The following is an 18,782-nucleotide window of genomic DNA, read 5'->3' on the forward strand; positions in this document are numbered from 1 at the left end:
AAAATATTTTACAGCAGTACAAGAGAATTATGGCAACAAAGTAAAGCACTTTTCTTGTAACATTCATGAACAGTACAAATACAACAAAGTTATTCTACGGACTAAATTATTCTTTAACTATCAAATATAGTACAAAGCGAAATATTATGTGCTATAAAAGAAGCAGCTCCTTAAATTAGACTAAAAAATGCTTTTTTTTTCTTTTCGTTGGTTTTACAGTGACAAAGCATGATGACTGAAGACAACAGGATTTCATAGATTCAGAAACATTTAGCTACACAGGTCCATGATAAATCCACTGAACATTTCATTGCCTCCCCCTCAGTGTTCTGCAGAGCCACAGCAGATGAACTGCTGCGCTGCTGCCAGGAGACTGCAGAAGCCATTCAGTGTTCAGAACAGGGCCCTTCAGGTGTGTCAGCTAAAATGATCCCTTTCTGTGACACTTCTCAGCTCATCTTGAGTGTTTATCCTGGTACTTCACCACACCTTGGAGAAACTGCTAAACCAGAGGCTACAATAACGATTCTGAAATTGTGCGTGTGTTCATAAAGGGAAGGGGGTGCAGCATAAGGTAATTTTACTTCAGAAATTGCATTATAAAGCACCATATGCACCAGCTTAAAAACTGTGCAAGGAATTGCAGGGCCCTGAAAAACCACCTGCACGTTCTGTAGCTTACCCTGACAACATGCACCACCCTCAAGAAGAAAGTCTATAGCACAGAGAATATACCTTTCACTTTATGGCTCAACCTTTATTTTTGTCTTTTAAATGCTATTTCATGTACTAGATCTCAACAGATAAATAAAATGCGAAGAGGGAGCATCCAGTTCACCATTTCTTAATTATTTTTTTTAACATTATTTCAAAGGGAGTTTCTGCTTGAAAAATTATTTCAGAACAGAAAAACAGACACACACTCACTGCAAATGCCCTAACATTATCTGCATATCTCACAAGTATGCAATTAAAACAATAAAGAGGGAGGAAAGAAAAAAGTGTTTCTCCCTCTCACCCAAAAGTGCTGCTCCAGGGGTAGGAGTGGGGGAAAAATTTTGGAACTTAAAAAAAAGGTAAATTATACATGATGGACGCTGGGACACATGTATGTACACACAAACATAGAGCAGTGTGTTCTTAAGTAATTCTTTCACCACTTTTCAGTGCATAAACTATTAAAACCCCACGGTGCAAACTGCATGGCCATTAGAAAACATGACATTGAGCTTGAAACCTGAAAAATTAAACAAAAAAATCTCAAGAAGTCATTTAAAATAAACCTGTAAATGTGATTGGGTTCTTATCGAAGACCTAGGGTCACTCTCCCCTATGCATTTGTGTGATACCAGAATCCAAGTAAGGTTTTCAGTCACACTAGGATTCAGTCAGGCTTCCATATCACTGTGTTTGCTTTTGAGTACTATAATACCCTAAACCTAATCTGTAAGAAAACTTTACCACTGTTGCTGACTAACTGGCTGAATTTATTCCTGGTGCAACTCCAATGACTCAAGAATGAAAGGAGTGGAACTGCACTACGGCAGAGTTTCGTTGGTTGAGTAATACAACATAGCACCATCCAGTCTAATGCCATTTTAAATAACATTTCATCATGACCTCACACATGCAAGTTGCAATCCTGATACAAAAATGACAATATGACGTGAATGACTCACCTACCATATTAGTCACACTCTTACCCTTTGAACAAAATAAAACTATTTTGTGGCCGCAATTTATTTCTGTATTACGTCAGTCAATACAAGAACTACTTCAAGATGCAAATACAAACAAATATTGACTTATGTGCTGTGGACAGGAAAACCTGAGCTAGAAATAAGGATTCCCAGCAGGCTTATATAAACATAGGTAAATAGAAGTCTAAGACTGGTTGCTCTTTTTTTTTTAAATAGAAGTATCCTACCTCTACCAAGTATAAATACAATGCAATACAATTCTGATACAAAGGCTCCTCACATATGAATTTGATATGTATTAACTGACTACACTCATGCTTAGTCATGAGTAATTCCCAGTTGCTGTTTTGCCAGCAGCTGGTATAGGACTAATTTTCATATGGTTACTTTAGGTTTTTGCTTGGCTGGCTTATTTCCCTACCAGAAGACCTGAAAGTGCTGAGAAGCCATTCCTTAGTTCACATGTCATATTAAGGAGCACTTTTGTATAGAAAAAATATATTATTGTATCAGCAACAAATTTGTTAGTTATTACAAATGGCCTTTGTACTACACAGTGTCAAAAATAATATTGATATGTTGCTAATTACAATAAAAGAGAACATCAAGGTGCACCATAGAGCTTCCTATGACAGGAATGTATGTTGTAGATATTCCAGCTCACTTTTAAGACAATAAATGGCATTTATCATGTTTGTGAAAATGGTCCCACAAGAAAATAAATATGGTTCCTCCATTCAGTAGAACCTCACTAATATGCACATGAGCCAAGGAGACTGGTTACAGCTGATGAGTAAGGACATAATAATCAGATAAAAAAGGGTAGTGTAAAATGTAGGATACTTTTCATTTCCTAAATGCAGTTCTACCATTCGCATCAATACTTCAGAATGCAACAGTAAATGCATGATGAAATCCAAGCAGCATTACATCTCACAAATTCTTACTACACTGCTTTCTTAAAACCGTGGAAGGAAAATTATTTTTGTGAGCAGGCCCTAAGGTCCTTGGATTAGTGAGGTTCTACTGTAATGGTAAAAAAACCCATTTATCTCTGATGCTGACATTTGGGCAGACCCAACCACATATTGGCAGATGGATGACTTGCACTCCATGTTTTGTGTTCTTGAAGTGAGATTAAAACAAACCCAAGGTGTTTTTATCTTCCCAGCAACTGCATGTGCTTTATCCCTTCATAATATTTTCCTTTTAAGTGAATAGGGCCCCAAAATCACCATTTTTCTTCTCTGCTGTTATGGTGGCTAGTGCATCTGGAATGCGGCTATAGTCCTGAATGTAAATACAGTACTGGATAAATACTGAAAGTTACTTTAAAGATGCAGTATCCCTTTTAAAAATACATTTTGCTTCCAAATTTCTAAAAGGGTCTGAATACCTTTGAGAAAAAAAAGTCAGTGTTGTAAATCATTCTAAGAATTACTTTAAATGGCAAAACTCTGAGATGTTATTTAAATAGAGTAACTCACATAAGAGGAAAAAGAACTGACATTGTAACATTCAACCAACATGCAATTAAAGTCTTTCCTTGTTATTAATCAGAAGTATCCATCATTTTTAGGCCACAGAAAGGCTAAAACCTCAAGAATCAATTACATAAGTCTGATCTCACATATATATATATATATACATATATACATATATATACACATATATATATATTTGGGACTGACAAACCTAGTGAACCGATTAGACGGAGAAATACAAATAAAGACCATTTGAGTGGGAAACAGGAAGAGAAAACAGGTTTATAATCTCCAGGAGAGAAATTACTTTCTCCAGACTCTACCGAAGCCCATGTGATTCCAGTGTTGGTCCCACTAACCCATTGCATATACAAATCTTTCTCAAGGAATCAACAACAAGAGATGATGAGTAAGATTTGAGTTCCACAGTCCTTGGCAGGCACATAAAGAAATTCCTCTAAAAATCTAAACTCCTCTTTTAAATTTTTTTTGTTACGTGAAGTGACTATATTTTAGCCCTAGATAATGAAAGTCAATTGAAGAAAACAATCTTATCAGCAGGAAAACTGCAAAGGGACTTTGAAGCTACGATGACTGATACCCCGCACCTTGCCACTCACTACCCCTCTCAAAACAGTTGCTATTCAGTGTGTTATTCATTCTGCATAGTTACTCCACTTCTTACAGTGCTATTCTTCCACTGATCTTTAACCTGTAGCTTGTATCAACTATCAAAAAGTGGAGAAAAAATGTGCTGCACTTTGTGCAAATAAATAGAAGCTACAAATGACATGCATTAATGCCTTTTTCTTTTTTTTTTTTTTTTTTTAGCACAGCAAGAGCTCATAGAAGCTTCAGTAACAAGGCTATCTTTTTCTTAACTACTTCTACAGGTTTCCTCTTCTTCCCAGAAAATGGCACTCAGGTAGAAACAACTCAATTCTGAAAGCACCACATAGAAGAAAACAAAAAAAAAATTAAAAAAAAAATCAATCCACTAATTGCAAACCATTAGTGGCCTAAGCTGTTTCAATTTCTCTGTTCCTTTGTCCTGCTCTCCCACGTTGATAAGGGATACTGCATCTTTGATTCAGTTCCTACCGCACAACCAGACAAGCTACACACAGTTTGGAAGGCCCAATGCAGTCATCATGACAGAAGGCTCCGCAGCCTTTGCACACAATCATGGCTTTCAGCCTGCAAGAGCATTTCAGTTCCAGTTCATCGGCATTGCTGCTGTCAGCAAATTTCTGAACCGGGATCTGTGCATTCTGGTTAGACAGGCCTGTGGCAGTGTTTGAGCCACTTCCTAAAATCCCAATCGATTTCTCAATTGCAGATGCTGCCCTTTTGAAGCTTGTGCTACCGAAGTGTATTGTTGGATAATTTCCACAGAGCTGCTGCTGCTGCTGCTGTGGGTGCTGCGTTTGTATTTTCGGAGCAGCAAGTTGGGTAAAAGGCTTCTGTGGCTCAGAAAGTAAATAGGAAGAGAAATCTGCATTTTTTAATGCAAATGCTTTTAACTGTTCTTTCACTTCGTTCTGATCATAGGAAGCTTGTTTCATGCCCAGTTCGCAGCTGCTGCTTAAACCTTCCTCAAAAGAAATAGGTTCAGATTTTATATTGCTACTGATGCTTGCTGGCTGAGGCCAACTAAGTCTTTTAGTGGTTTCCATAGTAACTGTCAGTTGTTTTTGATCAGAGGGGACTTCTGCATTTGGGTGAGGAGGGGGAGGAGGTGGTAGGGGTGGAGGGGGAGCAGGGGGATGCACTAATGTTTTACTCTGGAGAGTTTGAGAGGCACTGGCAATGTCATCACCTTCCTTAATCTGAATATTAGGGGAAAATACACTTCCTAGCCTCAGCTGGTGAGCTGCTGTAGAAATATTCACGTCTCCCAAGCCCTTCTGTTCAAGGTGTCTGCTAAAAGCAAATGTGTTGCAGCCAGGTGGGCCTTTTGAAGTAGTTTGCAACAAAGCTGCCGTAGGAATGGGGCCTCTTGCAGCCATGGACATTTGGTAAAAATGCTGTCTGTGTGAGGTACTAGCTTCGGCGTGAAAGCTGCCATTTTTATCAATGTGAAATAAGCTCTGCTGGAAACTGCATGAAGGCAACGGCCTCTTCTGCTGCTTGATCTCTGGGCTGTGAGCAATTCGGCTCTGAATGGTGTGTTTGTTCAGCCACTCCTGCTTAAACGGCTGTCCGTGCCCTAGCTGATTCATACTGGAATTAATTACACAGGGAGCCACTTTAACATCTGTGTCCATTGACACCTTCCCAGGCTCACATTTAATTTGAGCATGTTCCCCTATAGTCCTGGCCATCCTCTTTTTCGGATGGTTTTCACGCTTTCTGATTTGTAGCGGGGCTATGCTGCCTGCTGGAAATCCTTTACCATCTGGATTAGGAGAGTTGGAAGCATGTTCAACAATATTTCTCTCGGACACTGCTGTTTTACATACTGAGGTAGTTTGCAAAGGCAATGGAAGCCTATTAATTTCTAGTTTGGCTCCTGATCTGGGCTGCGGCAGCACTTTCTCTAAAGGCAGATTGCCTTGCAGTAACTGTGTAACTAAGGGATTGTTGGCCTCCACTGACGACAAGCGACAGCTAGAGCCCCCGGCACTCGTAACTCTCTTTAGGGTTTCTGTTGTCAGGGAGAGGGAGTCTTCCATGGAGTCTGCAATGGATGTCTTGGATGTCTGAGGTGGCTGTGCACTCGTGTTTATTTCTGCAGTCTGGGCACGCATTTCAGGTCCTGTAAAATCCTCGGTGTCCATCCTGAAGCATTTGTCAGACTCATTAGTTTCCGATTTAACGGGAACAGCAATGCTTGTCAAAAGACTCCTGGATTGCAGTTCTGACATCTGTGTGTAACTGGAAGGTTCAGTTTTCACATTTTTCAAGCAGTTTTGGTCTGCATATTCCTTATGCTTACCAGAGGAAAGATGGCTGACCACTGGCTGGTCTGTATTCATTGCCTCTTCATCATGCCAACAAATTCTGTTGTTGGCATTGTACTGATTGGCACAGGCAGCATTTGCTTCATTTTTCAGTGCTGAAGGACCTCTTAATTGCTCAGCAAAACCTTGGCTGGGTGTAACCACCTCAATTAATTTATCTTGAGGAGCAAGAGGCACTTCTCGAAGACTTGAACAACCTGCCTGCAAGTTCTTGCTGTCTTGCTTTGCTGTAATGGCGATAAAGCTGGAACTGTGCTCAAGGTTTTCATTAGGGACCACTTCAGGCCTGCTTATGACAGACACCTGAGGACAGGCTATACTTTGTAAGGCAGCTTCTGTCCTTACAGGTCTGCTCTGCAGGTCAATGCTGTTTTCTGTGTTTTCAATAGAAGAAGAAAGCGACAGACTGGAATTCTGATTTGTGGTGTGGTCAACAATGACTTTGCAAGGTATAGACCTATTCATGGCAGTTTGCGTAAAATTCACTGGCTGAGATTTACCAGAGAGATCCATCCGGTTTCGTGCTCCAGAGCTTTTTTCTATGAGATCAGCATTCAGTTTAGTAGCATTATCATAAGAGCTTATTGTCACCATGTTACCAGCAAACATGGAAATGGGTGGCCTTGCAACAGAATCTGCTACTGCAAGGGCCTCACTGCAACTTAAAGCTGACCTGACGGTAGTGTGAATGGAGACAGTGCTCTGCTCGTTACACCTGGTTATGGCTATCTTATCAGAAGGAAACCTGCTGGTAGTCCCCACCGGGGGAATCAGTACAGAACTACCAGAGAGATGGTTTGGCAAATTATTTGCAATAGATGAAGCTGGCACAGTGGCATAATGACTGGAGACTGTGTTATTCACACTGCTACTTGGTAGCGGCAACCTTTTGTCATCAACGGCATTTGGTAAGACTGTATTGTCTATGGAGACTGGGACATTACTATTATCAATACATTTTGGTCCAACAGCTATGCATGGAGTATCAGCCCCTTGGATGGTTTTCAGCATATTTATATTACAAGCTGAAACTGCTGTGTTTGCGCTGTCAACAGACATTAACACAGAGGATTTATCAACAGAACTTGCAAAAGAAAGTTCTTTAATTGCTCCAGACATAGCAGTGCTGCAAACACACACAGAGACCGAACTTTTATTATAAAGCACTGGCACACTGTTACTTTCAGTAGAGGTAGATGAAATAATTTTCTCACATAATTGTGGCACAGGTATATTTTCATCAGAACTGTGCACAGATATCTCAGTAGCAGTTTCTGGTAATGTAGCTGTGTTAAGGGACTGCTGCAATAAAGTGGTGGTCTCACGGTGATGAGCAGACTTGTTGCTAGGGGACCTGCAGTTAGGATTAACTATAATGACACCAGTAGAACCTTCAATCTTCGTGTCCGTGGACATTGGTATCTCCAGAGATGAGGTACTTTCCTTTGAGCTGAATTGTGACTTTGATTCTTTATTAGTCTGGAGTAAATGAGCTCTGGCTTGATGCTTTGCAAATAGCTTGGCCTTTGTTTGCTCCTTGATGTGTGCCAGTGTTCTTGTCTTTCCACCTTCGCATGGGGTCCCCATTGCTCCAGAGACTATGCTCGCAGCCGCTGCCACGGCTGCTGCAGCTGCAGCTTCTCTTTGGGCTCTTGCTTGCTGAGCTCTTGCTTTGATATCTGCCAGAGTCCTAGCCCCAGTGTTCCTCCCACTGCTGACCGACGTACTTGGGGAAACTCGAGGTTCTGGTTTAGAAACAGGTTGGCTCTTGATGATAAAAGGTGGTCCAACTTTTGAAAGCTGAATCTAAAGGAAGAAAAAAAAACACAGTAATTTTAATGAGATCATTGATTCACTAAAACAAACAGGTGTCTTTTAAAGGGTCAGAGAAAGGAAATTAAGGGAATTACTGTTCGGTGCAGCTCGACAGAAAAATGCTAAAAATTAATGATATTTATGCTTCGATATTCTATCATCCTACAGCATGAATAACTGACACCTGCATTAGCCTTCTCACACTGATCCTTCTGAGAGGAAGAAATATTGAACAGGGTAACAACACGATGCTTATCTGATACAATTTGTCAGACCTGTTTTATACGTAGTGCACCTAAGTGAGAAGATCAACGAGCCTCGTGTAGTGGTACTGGAAAAGAGCCAACAACTAAGCACTTCCTGCAAATGTTTGAAAAAATAATGACCACGTACAGTGCATTTCTCCTTGGTCTCCAATGATTAGGATACTAGGAATAGGCTGTGTTTTGCTTATATACACCACACAACAAATCTTGCCTTCAGACAGGAAGTAGTGGTGTCTCCACTGAGCCTGTCTTCCAAGTTCCATCCCAGAGGACTTTAGAGCAGTGCTATAGAAGAAGCGAGTCACTAAAGGATACATCTTTCCCTTCCTCACTCGCAATTTTAAGAGACTCGCTTTAGTACATCCCTAGGATAACTCCTATACTACTCCACTTCAAAAATGAAATCCTCAAACCTATAAATATTAAACCCAAAATATTAAAATTTTAAAATATCGAGCAGTTTAAGCAAAATAATAACCTGTAAAATCACTGGACTTATTAGGATATTTCCTATTAGTCACATCTGTTTTCAGGATTAGAGACTAAGAGTGTTGGGACCACTTTGTAACTCATACACTCTCAGAATAAAAGGCTGACAAAAAAAAAATTAATTTCTTAAAATGGACATATGCTTACTTGCTGTCCACAGCAATAGGACTTAGCAGTTAATGCTGTGGTTTACCTTCTGAAAGGAACTGAGAAGAAAACTAGGCAGTATTTGTAGAAAAAGTAGTCATGAGATATGATGGGAAGCGACAGCCATATAGCAGAATGACTTAGAAGAACTGAGGTTCTTTTCCTCTTTTAGTGACAAAGGATAGGGGTTTGTTGGTGAGATGACACAAGAGCCAAGTATTTGTTACACAAAAAACATACTAGAATTGACTGTCCAAAATTCTTCAAAACATTTTGCTTTCTGTTTCAGCAGCAACTCTTTTTAGTTTCCACTTTGCACTGCCAAAACTGCTAGAGCTCTAAATGCTTGATTATTTTTATTATTATTATAGTCATGACCTTTTTTTATTCTCTAGTGATCTATTTTCTTTTGTGCTTAGAGAATTCTTAGAAATTATTAGGTTAGACAGACACCTTCCAAATATGAAAGAATATTACTAAACTCAGGGCGGGGCTAACTTCCAATTTCATCACTGCTCATAAAAATAAATTATTTGAAATATGCTTCTGCACTAGTGATTAAAACAGTTAGCCTATTTGCCCTCCCGGCCATATTAACAATGTTCAGTGACTGCAGCAGTTAAAAATAAATGCAGAAAAGGGCATTTCTGAATAATCAGGAACTAGTATTGCAAAGTCAGTGGCTTAACTTCAGGAAACTGGATCTTAACCTTGGCTGATGTCATCATGTACAAAATTAAAAGGGTCAAAATGCTGAGCCTATATGTAACTAAATATATAGAACTCTCTGTTAGGAAAAAAACACTTTCAACTGTAATATGCTTTCTTATACAGCAGAATGATACACATGAAAGTGTTTGGGTTTGTTTGTTTGTTTTGGGATTTTTTTTACCTTTTGCTTTGTTATTAGCAGAGATACCTATACACAGATCAATCACTTTCCCCTGATAGTTAGGTCTCTGTTTCCAGTTAATTCTACAGGAAAATCTTATATTTCAGTCTACCCCAATCCCTGGGCTTGCAAAGGGATCTTCAACTACTCTGACTTCGGGTTCTCTTGCTGGATTAAGGTGCTGTTGTTTTTAGAAGTATTGGTAAAGGTAACATTTATTATTCATGCTTGCAGAAGAAGACACCCACAGGGGAACAAGCAGATAATACAGCTGGGCAATTAGAAAAACAAGGAGTGCCCTGTGAATGATGGGAAGCTCTTGAATTAGATTAAGCCATACATCCTGGAAAACTTTCTTGCACAGAAAATCAATTTTGTAACAAAGACTCTGACTGAACAACTATAGATACATTTATATCAGAAGTAATTTGGCATGGTAGAAAGGTAATAGTAAAGCAAAACCATCAGTACTAACAGCCCTTATACCTCCATAAAAAATACACCATTCACTGTGCCTGCATGCAGTTAGGAGGGAGATAATAACCCTTTATTTCCCAAGCACGCTGTTTTTTTCATTACTTTACCTTAAGGGGTGGAACTCGGGGTTCCTCTCTAGGTGGCTGTTCTTTATCAGACGGACTCGTTGATGAAGTGCTACGGTTAGGCTGATCATCATCTATTCTAGCTCTCTTCTCTTTACAGATTCCAAAACTGTGCTGTTCTGCTGTTTTCCTCTTTGGGATCTCTGGGTCTCTACTTTCACTCCTTGCTTCTGGTGATTTTGTGGGTTCTAATGACTTGGAAGAATGCAAACTCTCTAGCCGACTTTGGGCACTGCCTGTTAGCTTGTGAGATTTATTTCTGCACACTTCAGGGAATGTAGTTTTCTCTAGAGATGAGGTATATAGTTTATCATGTGGCTTTGACGGGAGCAATTCGATATTTTTGCCAACTGATCCTTCTGATAAGACAGATACCTCTGAAGGCAAGAGTGTACCTTTCTTGTCACCTCTTTGCTGAACACTGTGATTTTTATTTTTAATCACCTCTGGTGGAGTGTGTTCTGGGATGGATGCTATGTAGGATTTCTCAATTTCAGAATGTGACTTACATGGCTGATGGCCGAGGTTTTTGCTTTGGGGTTCTTCCAATACTAAAGTATCAGGTATAACTGCTAATGGACAAACTTTCATATTTTCAGCAGCACTCTGATGTTGCTTTGGCTGAACAAGTACCTCTTCTTGAACCACCTTGGTAACGGCAGAGCTTTCCTCTTTCAAAGAGGGAAGGGAGTCTTCCAACAAACATGGTGATTGCCTTTGTTGCAGAGTAAGTCTTTCATTGCTTGGGGTATTGGAAACTGGAGATGCCTCTGATGGAAGAGGCAAACTATTTGTCACAAATGTTTCAGAAGTCAGAAGAACAGAAGATACTGAAGATGTTTCTGATGTTAAAGGCAAATCAGACATTGGAGATGTTTCTGATGTTAAAGGTAAATTAGAAGCTGGTGATGCCTCTGATGTTAAAGGTAAATTTGACATCAGAGATGCTTCTGAAGTTACAGGTGAGGTGGACATTGGAGAGATTTCCGACATTAAAGGTGTGTGCAAATTTTCATCACTGGCCTTTTGCTGAATTTCACTTTCAATGTTTTCAGTACTGGACCCTTCAGATGAACAAGCTGTTTCAAGAGATGCCGGAGTACAGGGTTCCTCTGAAGTCGACTGAGTGTCTCCTCCAGGAGAGGCAACACAAACTTCTGGACTTCCAGAGGAAAAGGAAGTTTCAGAAATACAAGCATTCTCAGACAATTGTTCCTCAGGGTCACTATGAAGCTCCATATCCACCGCAATGCCTCCACCAGTGAACAAGGAGGCTTCCAGAGCAGCATTTTGCATTTCTGGCACAATTAGCTCTTTTGCAGACTCAGAAACCTTCTCTGCTGTACCACTGACAGAGTTTGTGGGTGAAACTGATTGTGCTGGTGATATGCAATCCTCCAGCTGATCTATCACAACTGACATCTCCTCCTGAGGGCATTCTGACTTCAACTCCACTTTAATTTCAATGTGAGATACAGTATCAGTTACATCATTCATCATGACACGGGACTCAGTGCTGCCTGCAAGCTTTACTGCCTCTGTTTCCTCATTTGTGCCAGTTGGACTTACGGATTCCTCAGAAAACTCATGTTCTGGTTTATGGTTCTCCTCTTGGCATTCACAAATACTTGTCTCGACCTCTTCAGCAATTTCCTCCTGAATGATTGACTCTTCAGGTATCAGTATATCCTCAGAGTCTGCCGTTAGATCCTTAACAGGAACCTGTTCCATACTACCAAGAGATGGACTATAATCTCTCTCTGGTACAGGTGGAATTTTAGCACCTTTCTCCTCTTGATCCTCAAAGGTTGCTTGCTTAGAAGGACCAGGTGTGCCAGAAGATCCACACAAAGAATTGCTTTCATCTTCATCATTGTTCTGCACTGCAGTGAGTTTCATTGATTCCCCTCTTGACATTCCCAATCTAAAAAAACCACACAAATAAAGAAAAGTATTTTCAGCATAGACAGGATAAGAGTATAGGATCACCTTTCCCACCCACATATCTTATTTACAAAAAAGACATTTTCTAGTTTAAAACAGTGGTTTGCTTAAGTGGTGGCTGACTAATTTACATATGGTTTTATATATTTTGGAAACCTAAATAATCAGATTTTCTTACAAGTGTTAAAAAATATGAATATTTTCAAAATAAGCAAACAAAATGAAAACAAAAAAGCAAGCTACACAGGTTCACCACTATTTATACTCTGCTTAAATTCCTGTGTTTGTTTTTTGTTTGGGTTTTGTTTTGTTGTTTTTTTAATACCAGCACAGCAGTGCAACACTAATACAGCATGCATTTCAGAGTAAATGCACAACTGTATCTTCTTCTAGCAGTAACAGTTCTAAAGGAAGTCTCTTTTTCCCTCCTACACCTGCTTTTAGGGTCAACACAGCCAGCAATATAATAGAAGTTTAGCATTCTCAAGAAGCTAAAAAGACACATATTTATAATCTATGCATTCATTCTCAGGTATGAAGTGCAAAGGAACCATTCCTAGTATACTTCTTATGATTTTCTTACCTTTGGTCCTGAAAATATTAGTTTAAAAAGTTTTATTACTTCAGCAGAATTACAAATTCCACAAAAAATCAAAACACATCTAAAGACAAGAGCTGAAAAAAATGGTTACTTTAAAAAATGTATGTGTTCTGGCATCCTCATTTCCTTCTAAGGCCAGTGGGAGTACAGGCATTCAGCATTTTTAGTAAGATTTTCCAAGCAGACTTTATGCCTCAGCAATTCCACAGTAACATGAAATACACAAAAGCTTGGTTGGAAGCCTTAAAAGAAATTTCATGGTCTTAAGATCTTCTAATCTAATAAACAGATCCCTGCTATCATTTTAATCAAAAAGAAAAGAAAAAATGGAAATAAGCAAGCATAAGAGACATTCAGAAGTTATGGAAGCAAGATGGCTTGTTAAGGTGCAGCTAGAGGATACAGAGATCACAAAGGCCCGTGCATATGAAAGTACAGAATAAACAGGTGAAATACCAAAATCTGCAGTTGCGCATTTTAAGAATACTGAACAGATGTATTACAGTGACAGCTGTAAACACAAAATCCCCAAACAAACTCAGCCTGGAATTGGCATCCCAAAAGCATTATCAGAGTAATTATTAGTATTGCCTGTTACTAGTCACTTAACATGAACAGTCTTCCTATGCCATGAATATGCTGAGGAATGATCCTCTAGAGAGAAATTCAGAGCAGCAAATTCACATTTCCCATATTGAATGTATTTCAGAAGATGTGTCTTTCTTCTCTATAGCCTATAGGATCCCCATATAGTCTAAGTTTAGGTTATAAGTTTAGGTGAGTAAAGTTAAGTTTATCTAGGTTTAGGTGAGTACCTTCTCCAAAAACTCCTTGTGGTAAGGAGGCAAAAGTTATCTCAGGAAAATGAGAAGGGAAAATGAATCCACTGCATTACTAAAAACTGAATCAGTAGTCTATTTTCTCTAGCTGGCTTATATAATGAAAAGATATTGCCTGATAGTTATCTTTAAGGACTGAAAATCAGCAAAGGAATGAAGGACAGGATAAAGGTGAATGCAACTGTCACACGGACATTACACAAAAATACACATTCTAGTAACATACTGAAGATAAAGAATTGTAAGAATAATAAGATAAAGCAGGATTAAGGCCATCAGAAGATGTACTGAATCTTAATAGTTTTTCAGTATTGGAAATACTATTATGTTGAAGAAGACACTGCAGTGAAGAAAAAGGCTTTCTAAAGAAGTCTCAAGATCAGCATGTTTAAGGCAATCTCAGATTGCAAAATAAACAGCTGATCTGCCTTCTTCCTTAGAGAAAAAGATACCCAAAGTTTGCAAATCACTGCAAAAATGTGAGGACAGCAGTAAGCAGCCTTCAGTGAAAGCGCTGAGGACAGGATTCAACTGATTGAGTAAGGGCACTCAATCATCCAAGAAAAAAAACCCAGACACCTACTCAAAGATACATGGATGCTGATATTCTAATGCTGTGATAAGCAGTATTGGAGAGAAAACCCCCAAAACACAACAAACCAAAAAAACCCGAAAGGATTAAATCAGCAACAAAATTTAGAGAATGTCTACCCCAAATTAAAGCTTTGATTCAGTGAGCTGGTAGTACTATCCTGAAATATAACTCTCAAAAATGAGAAAAGAAATATCATATTGAGACAACAGAATATAACCCTTGCAGTCTTGAGGCAACAATAAGAAGACTGTGGATTTCTGGCACATGCATCAGCTGATCTTAGAAAAATGACTGCAGAATAAAGTTTTTGTATTTTGAAGAAAGTCAGAGAGAGGAAAAATGAACAAACATGAGGAAGCAGAAAGAGAACAAAAATGGATGGAAGTGAACTACAACTGGCAGTCCCACGATAAACTGCCTGGGTACAGATAAGAGCAAACACAAGAAGCAATGCTACAAGGGAACAGGCACTCTAAAAGTCTGTGAATGCCACGAACTATGGAGTGTATAAGAATGTTTATAAAGATCCTACATCTATTAATGGCCCTTCTGTAAGGATAAGGTGAAAACTGAATTCACTTATGGAACATTGGAAGATCAAATTAGCTAAGGTCAGAGCAAAAATACACTGATTGTAAACTGAGCAAGTTTGTCTGTAAGAGAGATTAATTTTGCAGACAGTGCATGTGAGAAATAGCTCAGGAAGCTTACCAATACTGCTAGTTCAGTCAAATTAACAGAGTCGAAAAGGGATAAAGCCCAGTCATAGTGAAAGCTAGTTTAAAAAAAAAAAGCAAAAAAAGGTGAGGGAATTATAGAATTGTAGGATATACTGAGTTGGAAAGGACCCACAAGGATCACTGAGTCCAAAACCTGGCCCTGCACAGGACACCCCATGAACTTAAACAAGATGGAAACCAGAGCAAAATCTACCATTCAGTCAATAAACAATGAGAAAAAGTACTTAAACCAGCAAAGCAGATCTGCCTACATACCAGCCAGGCAGAAGAATGCAAGTGAAACAAGTGGGGGAAAGGGCAGGCAGGACCAGATTCAATACTTTCAGTCAAAATGTAAATTATGTGCAATATGACATTTTGCATAACAATGTCGATGTCAGAAACCTATCAACCCAAAGGACATGTATGACCACAGACTGAGTAATTATCTGCCAACCATCACAGTGTCCAGCATTCAGCCAGCACAGCAGGACTGCTGGCTCTGCAGAATTCTGAGCATTCTTCTCTGTGCATGTGACAGTCGTTTGTGACTGAGGAACAGGCTTCAGCTAGACTGAGGTGCTCCTGTGCTGATGGTAACAAACTTCTTGTGGAAAGCCCTATGCCAACACCTTACACAGCCCTTTCCTCCATGAAAGGCTGGTAACCAACTCTTCTCTTGACAAGCAGAATGAAAGGCTGTTATGTTCCTTATCAGAAAACCTAATTAATATTTTTTGATACTAAAGGGATCAACAACTGGACTAACCTGAGGTCTCAAAGCTGTTTAGAAGAAATTAGGCACTTTACAGTAAGAAAGTCCACCACATTAAGACCCTAGAATTTCCATTACATGTAAAGATAAAGTGGTGTAGAAATAGTATTTACAGTGAGGGGAAGCACCTAGCAAGGATGTGCAAAATAAAATATTAAAATGGATCTGTCCATTTTTTGCCTTGTTTTCACTACATTTCCCAGTGATCCAAGGCAGTGGATTGTGAGAACTAGCATTTTTACTGCAGAAACATTTTAGTTAATGGTTTAATCTTTAAGTTAATCACTTGTTGTAATGAGTGGCACAGGGTGCATTTGGAGGCCTGTCACTAGTGGTGTCCCCCAGGGTTCAGTATTGTTTAACTTATGCATCAGTGACTTGGATGAAGGGGCAGATGCCTCCTCAGCAAGTTCACTGATGACACAAAGCTGTGAGGAGTGGCAGATACTCTGGAGTCCCTGCAGTCTTGACAGGTTGGAAAGATGGGCAGAGAGGAATCTTCTGAAATTCAGCAAAGGAAAATACACCTGTATTCGTGTACAGGCTGGGGGCCAATTTGCTGGAAAGCAGTTCTGTGGAGAAGGATCTGTAGGTCCTGGTGGACAGCAAGCTGTCCATGAGCCAGCAGTGCCTTCATGGCCAAGAAGGCCAATGTATCCTGGGGTGCATTCGGAAGAGCATTGCCTGCAAGTCAAGAGAGGTAATCCTGCCCTAGTGAGACCACATCTGGAGAACTGTGTCCAGTTCTCAGTACAAGAGAGACATCAAGCTCCTGAAGCGGTTCCAGTGAAGGGTAACAAAGGTGATTAAGGGACTGGAGCATCTCTCTTATGAGGAAAGGCTGAGGGAGCTGGGCCTGTTCAGCCTGGACTGCATCAATGTCTAAAAGTACCTGAAGGGATGGTGACAAGAGGATAGAGCCAAGCTCTTCTCACTGATGCCAAGCAGCAGGACAAGAGGCAATGGGCAGAAACTGATGTACAGGAAGTTCCACCTGAATATGAGGAAGAATTTCTTTCCTGTGTGGGTTACCGAGCACTGGAACAGATTGTCCAGAGAGGTTGTGGAGTCTCCCTCACTGGAGATACACAAGAACTGTCTGGATGCAATCCTGTTCAATGAACTCTAGGATGACGCTGCTTGAGTAGGGAGGTTGGACCAGATGACCAACTGTGGTCTCTCCCAACCTCATCCATTCTGTGGTTCCATGATATAATTAAAACACACTTGAAAATAAATAAATAAATAAATCCCTTTAAATAACTAGTTTATAATTTCTAATAAAATTCTTAATATTTTTAAAAACAGATACGTAATTCTAAGTATTGATGAATTAACTTTTCAAAACAGTTTTTAAAAGGAAAATTCTTGAATTTTAGGAAGAAGTGAATCTCCTTAATTTTTTTTTTTTTTAAACTGCCAAATATAAGAACTGAATCTTCAGCTGCTGCAGAATGCCATCTCTGTATCTTCATCAATGAAATTTTGCTGACTGTCCCCAGTTTTGCACCTGGAGTGATACTATAATTAATTTTAGTCAGTTAAAGGTATTTATTTATTCTTTGCATCTCACTTCTAAAATTATATTAGTCAAAGTCACTTTCATTTATCTCTAGCCAATATTTCTTCTAAGTCATATATTCTTCTCCAGTCAATGGGCCATCTCAGTGAAAAAATAAAAAACACTATTTGATTTTAGAAACTTTGCAACTAGCTAAGAAAAAATAAAATAAATAAAAACATGTTACAGAAATATCGTCTTCTCTGTTGAAGCTGTATTTATATTTTGGAGGAGGGAAGAATAGCCCTAATGCTGCATTTTAAAAGATAATTAAAAAATTCTCACATGCTTGGGTCTTGTGTCTTAAGTTCTCTTTGGAATGAATTTTTATGGATGAGTATAACACTTTAAAAACGCAATTGTAATGCAAGTGTAGACACACAACTATAATTCTATCCACAACTTCTTATACTGGGGAATGACTGCCCTTGATAACTGCTTTATTGAGTTTTACTGCATATGACTGTGTTATGTGAAGCACAGAATTATGTTTTCATTTCCTCCTAAAGAAATAAAAAAAAATCCTTTTATTTGCTTCAATACTTACTTTTCACCATAAAACCGTTCAAAGAATTTTTCTTTCCAAGGTTCTGTTTTCTTTTCCTTTTCAATCTCTTGTCTGATGCGCAACTGCATTTCTGGTGTAAATTCTCCTAAAAAACAAATACTAACATATTGAATAAAAGTTGTCAAGGATTAGCTTAATATGGGTCATGATAGATTACAGATACAAAGATGACGTACAGTGATTTCTCTTACAGTCATCCAACAATGCCAAATGAAAATAATAAAAAACAAAAGTGAGTGTGACATAGAAAGATTTGATTTACCATATAACATCAGTAGTTCAAAAGTACATTTGTGGGATTTAGTTGCATGCGTTTATGTTTCCAAGGCTGACAGTGATAAAAATGCTTGGGGTTTTTTTAAACTGTCAAAATAAGCTGCCACAGCAAGCTGTAAAAATGTACTCTAAATTCAAAATGGAATCAGCAATTTTTCTTTTGCTAAATTACTGGTGTATTACACTTTCCATTTGAAAAGTATTTCTCAAATGTAGAAAAAAGATACATTCTTCATAAAAACAATTAACCTTAGGTAAACCTGAGAAAAAGCAAATAGTTACCTTCTGCCAATCTCTGTTTCCACCCTTGTGCTGCATATGCAAAGAATTCATTATTTAGAGCAGAACTACTGAGGCGCAAAACTCCATCACTTCCCATCTAGAAAATAAGCCGATGGTAGCAGAAGATAGTGTCAGAAATAGCATCAGCTAGGATTACATCAAAACAGAGTTTCAATTAGGGGAAATGGGGAGGGATAGGGAGTGGGAATAACAAAGAAAATGACTACTACTAAAACACCATTTTCATTTTAGTCGCCACTGTAA

General features: G+C 39.0%; 1 protein-coding gene across 5 annotated transcripts in view; it reads right to left on the reverse strand.

The window, feature by feature from the left end:
* Nucleotides 1-206: 206 nt before the first annotated feature.
* Nucleotides 207-18,782, reverse strand: part of ASXL3 (ASXL transcriptional regulator 3) — a 129,287-nt gene continuing 110,711 nt past the window's right edge. For all 5 annotated transcript variants that reach the window (XM_027674466.1, XM_027674474.1, XM_027674495.1 and 2 more), the window contains 4 exons: nt 18,519-18,615; nt 17,940-18,045; nt 10,341-12,282; nt 207-7,953 (listed from right to left, as the gene is read on the reverse strand). In XM_027674466.1, coding sequence (XP_027530267.1) covers nt 4,282-7,953; nt 10,341-12,282; nt 17,940-18,045; nt 18,519-18,615 — 5,817 coding nt within the window. In that variant the 3' untranslated portion in view covers nt 207-4,281. The remainder of the gene's footprint in view (nt 7,954-10,340; nt 12,283-17,939; nt 18,046-18,518; nt 18,616-18,782) is intronic.

The sequence above is a fragment of the Neopelma chrysocephalum genome, unplaced genomic scaffold, assembly GCF_003984885.1.
Source record: "Neopelma chrysocephalum unplaced genomic scaffold, ASM398488v2 Primary Assembly neopelma1_22, whole genome shotgun sequence".
NCBI classification, from domain to species: Eukaryota; Metazoa; Chordata; class Aves; order Passeriformes; family Pipridae; genus Neopelma; species Neopelma chrysocephalum.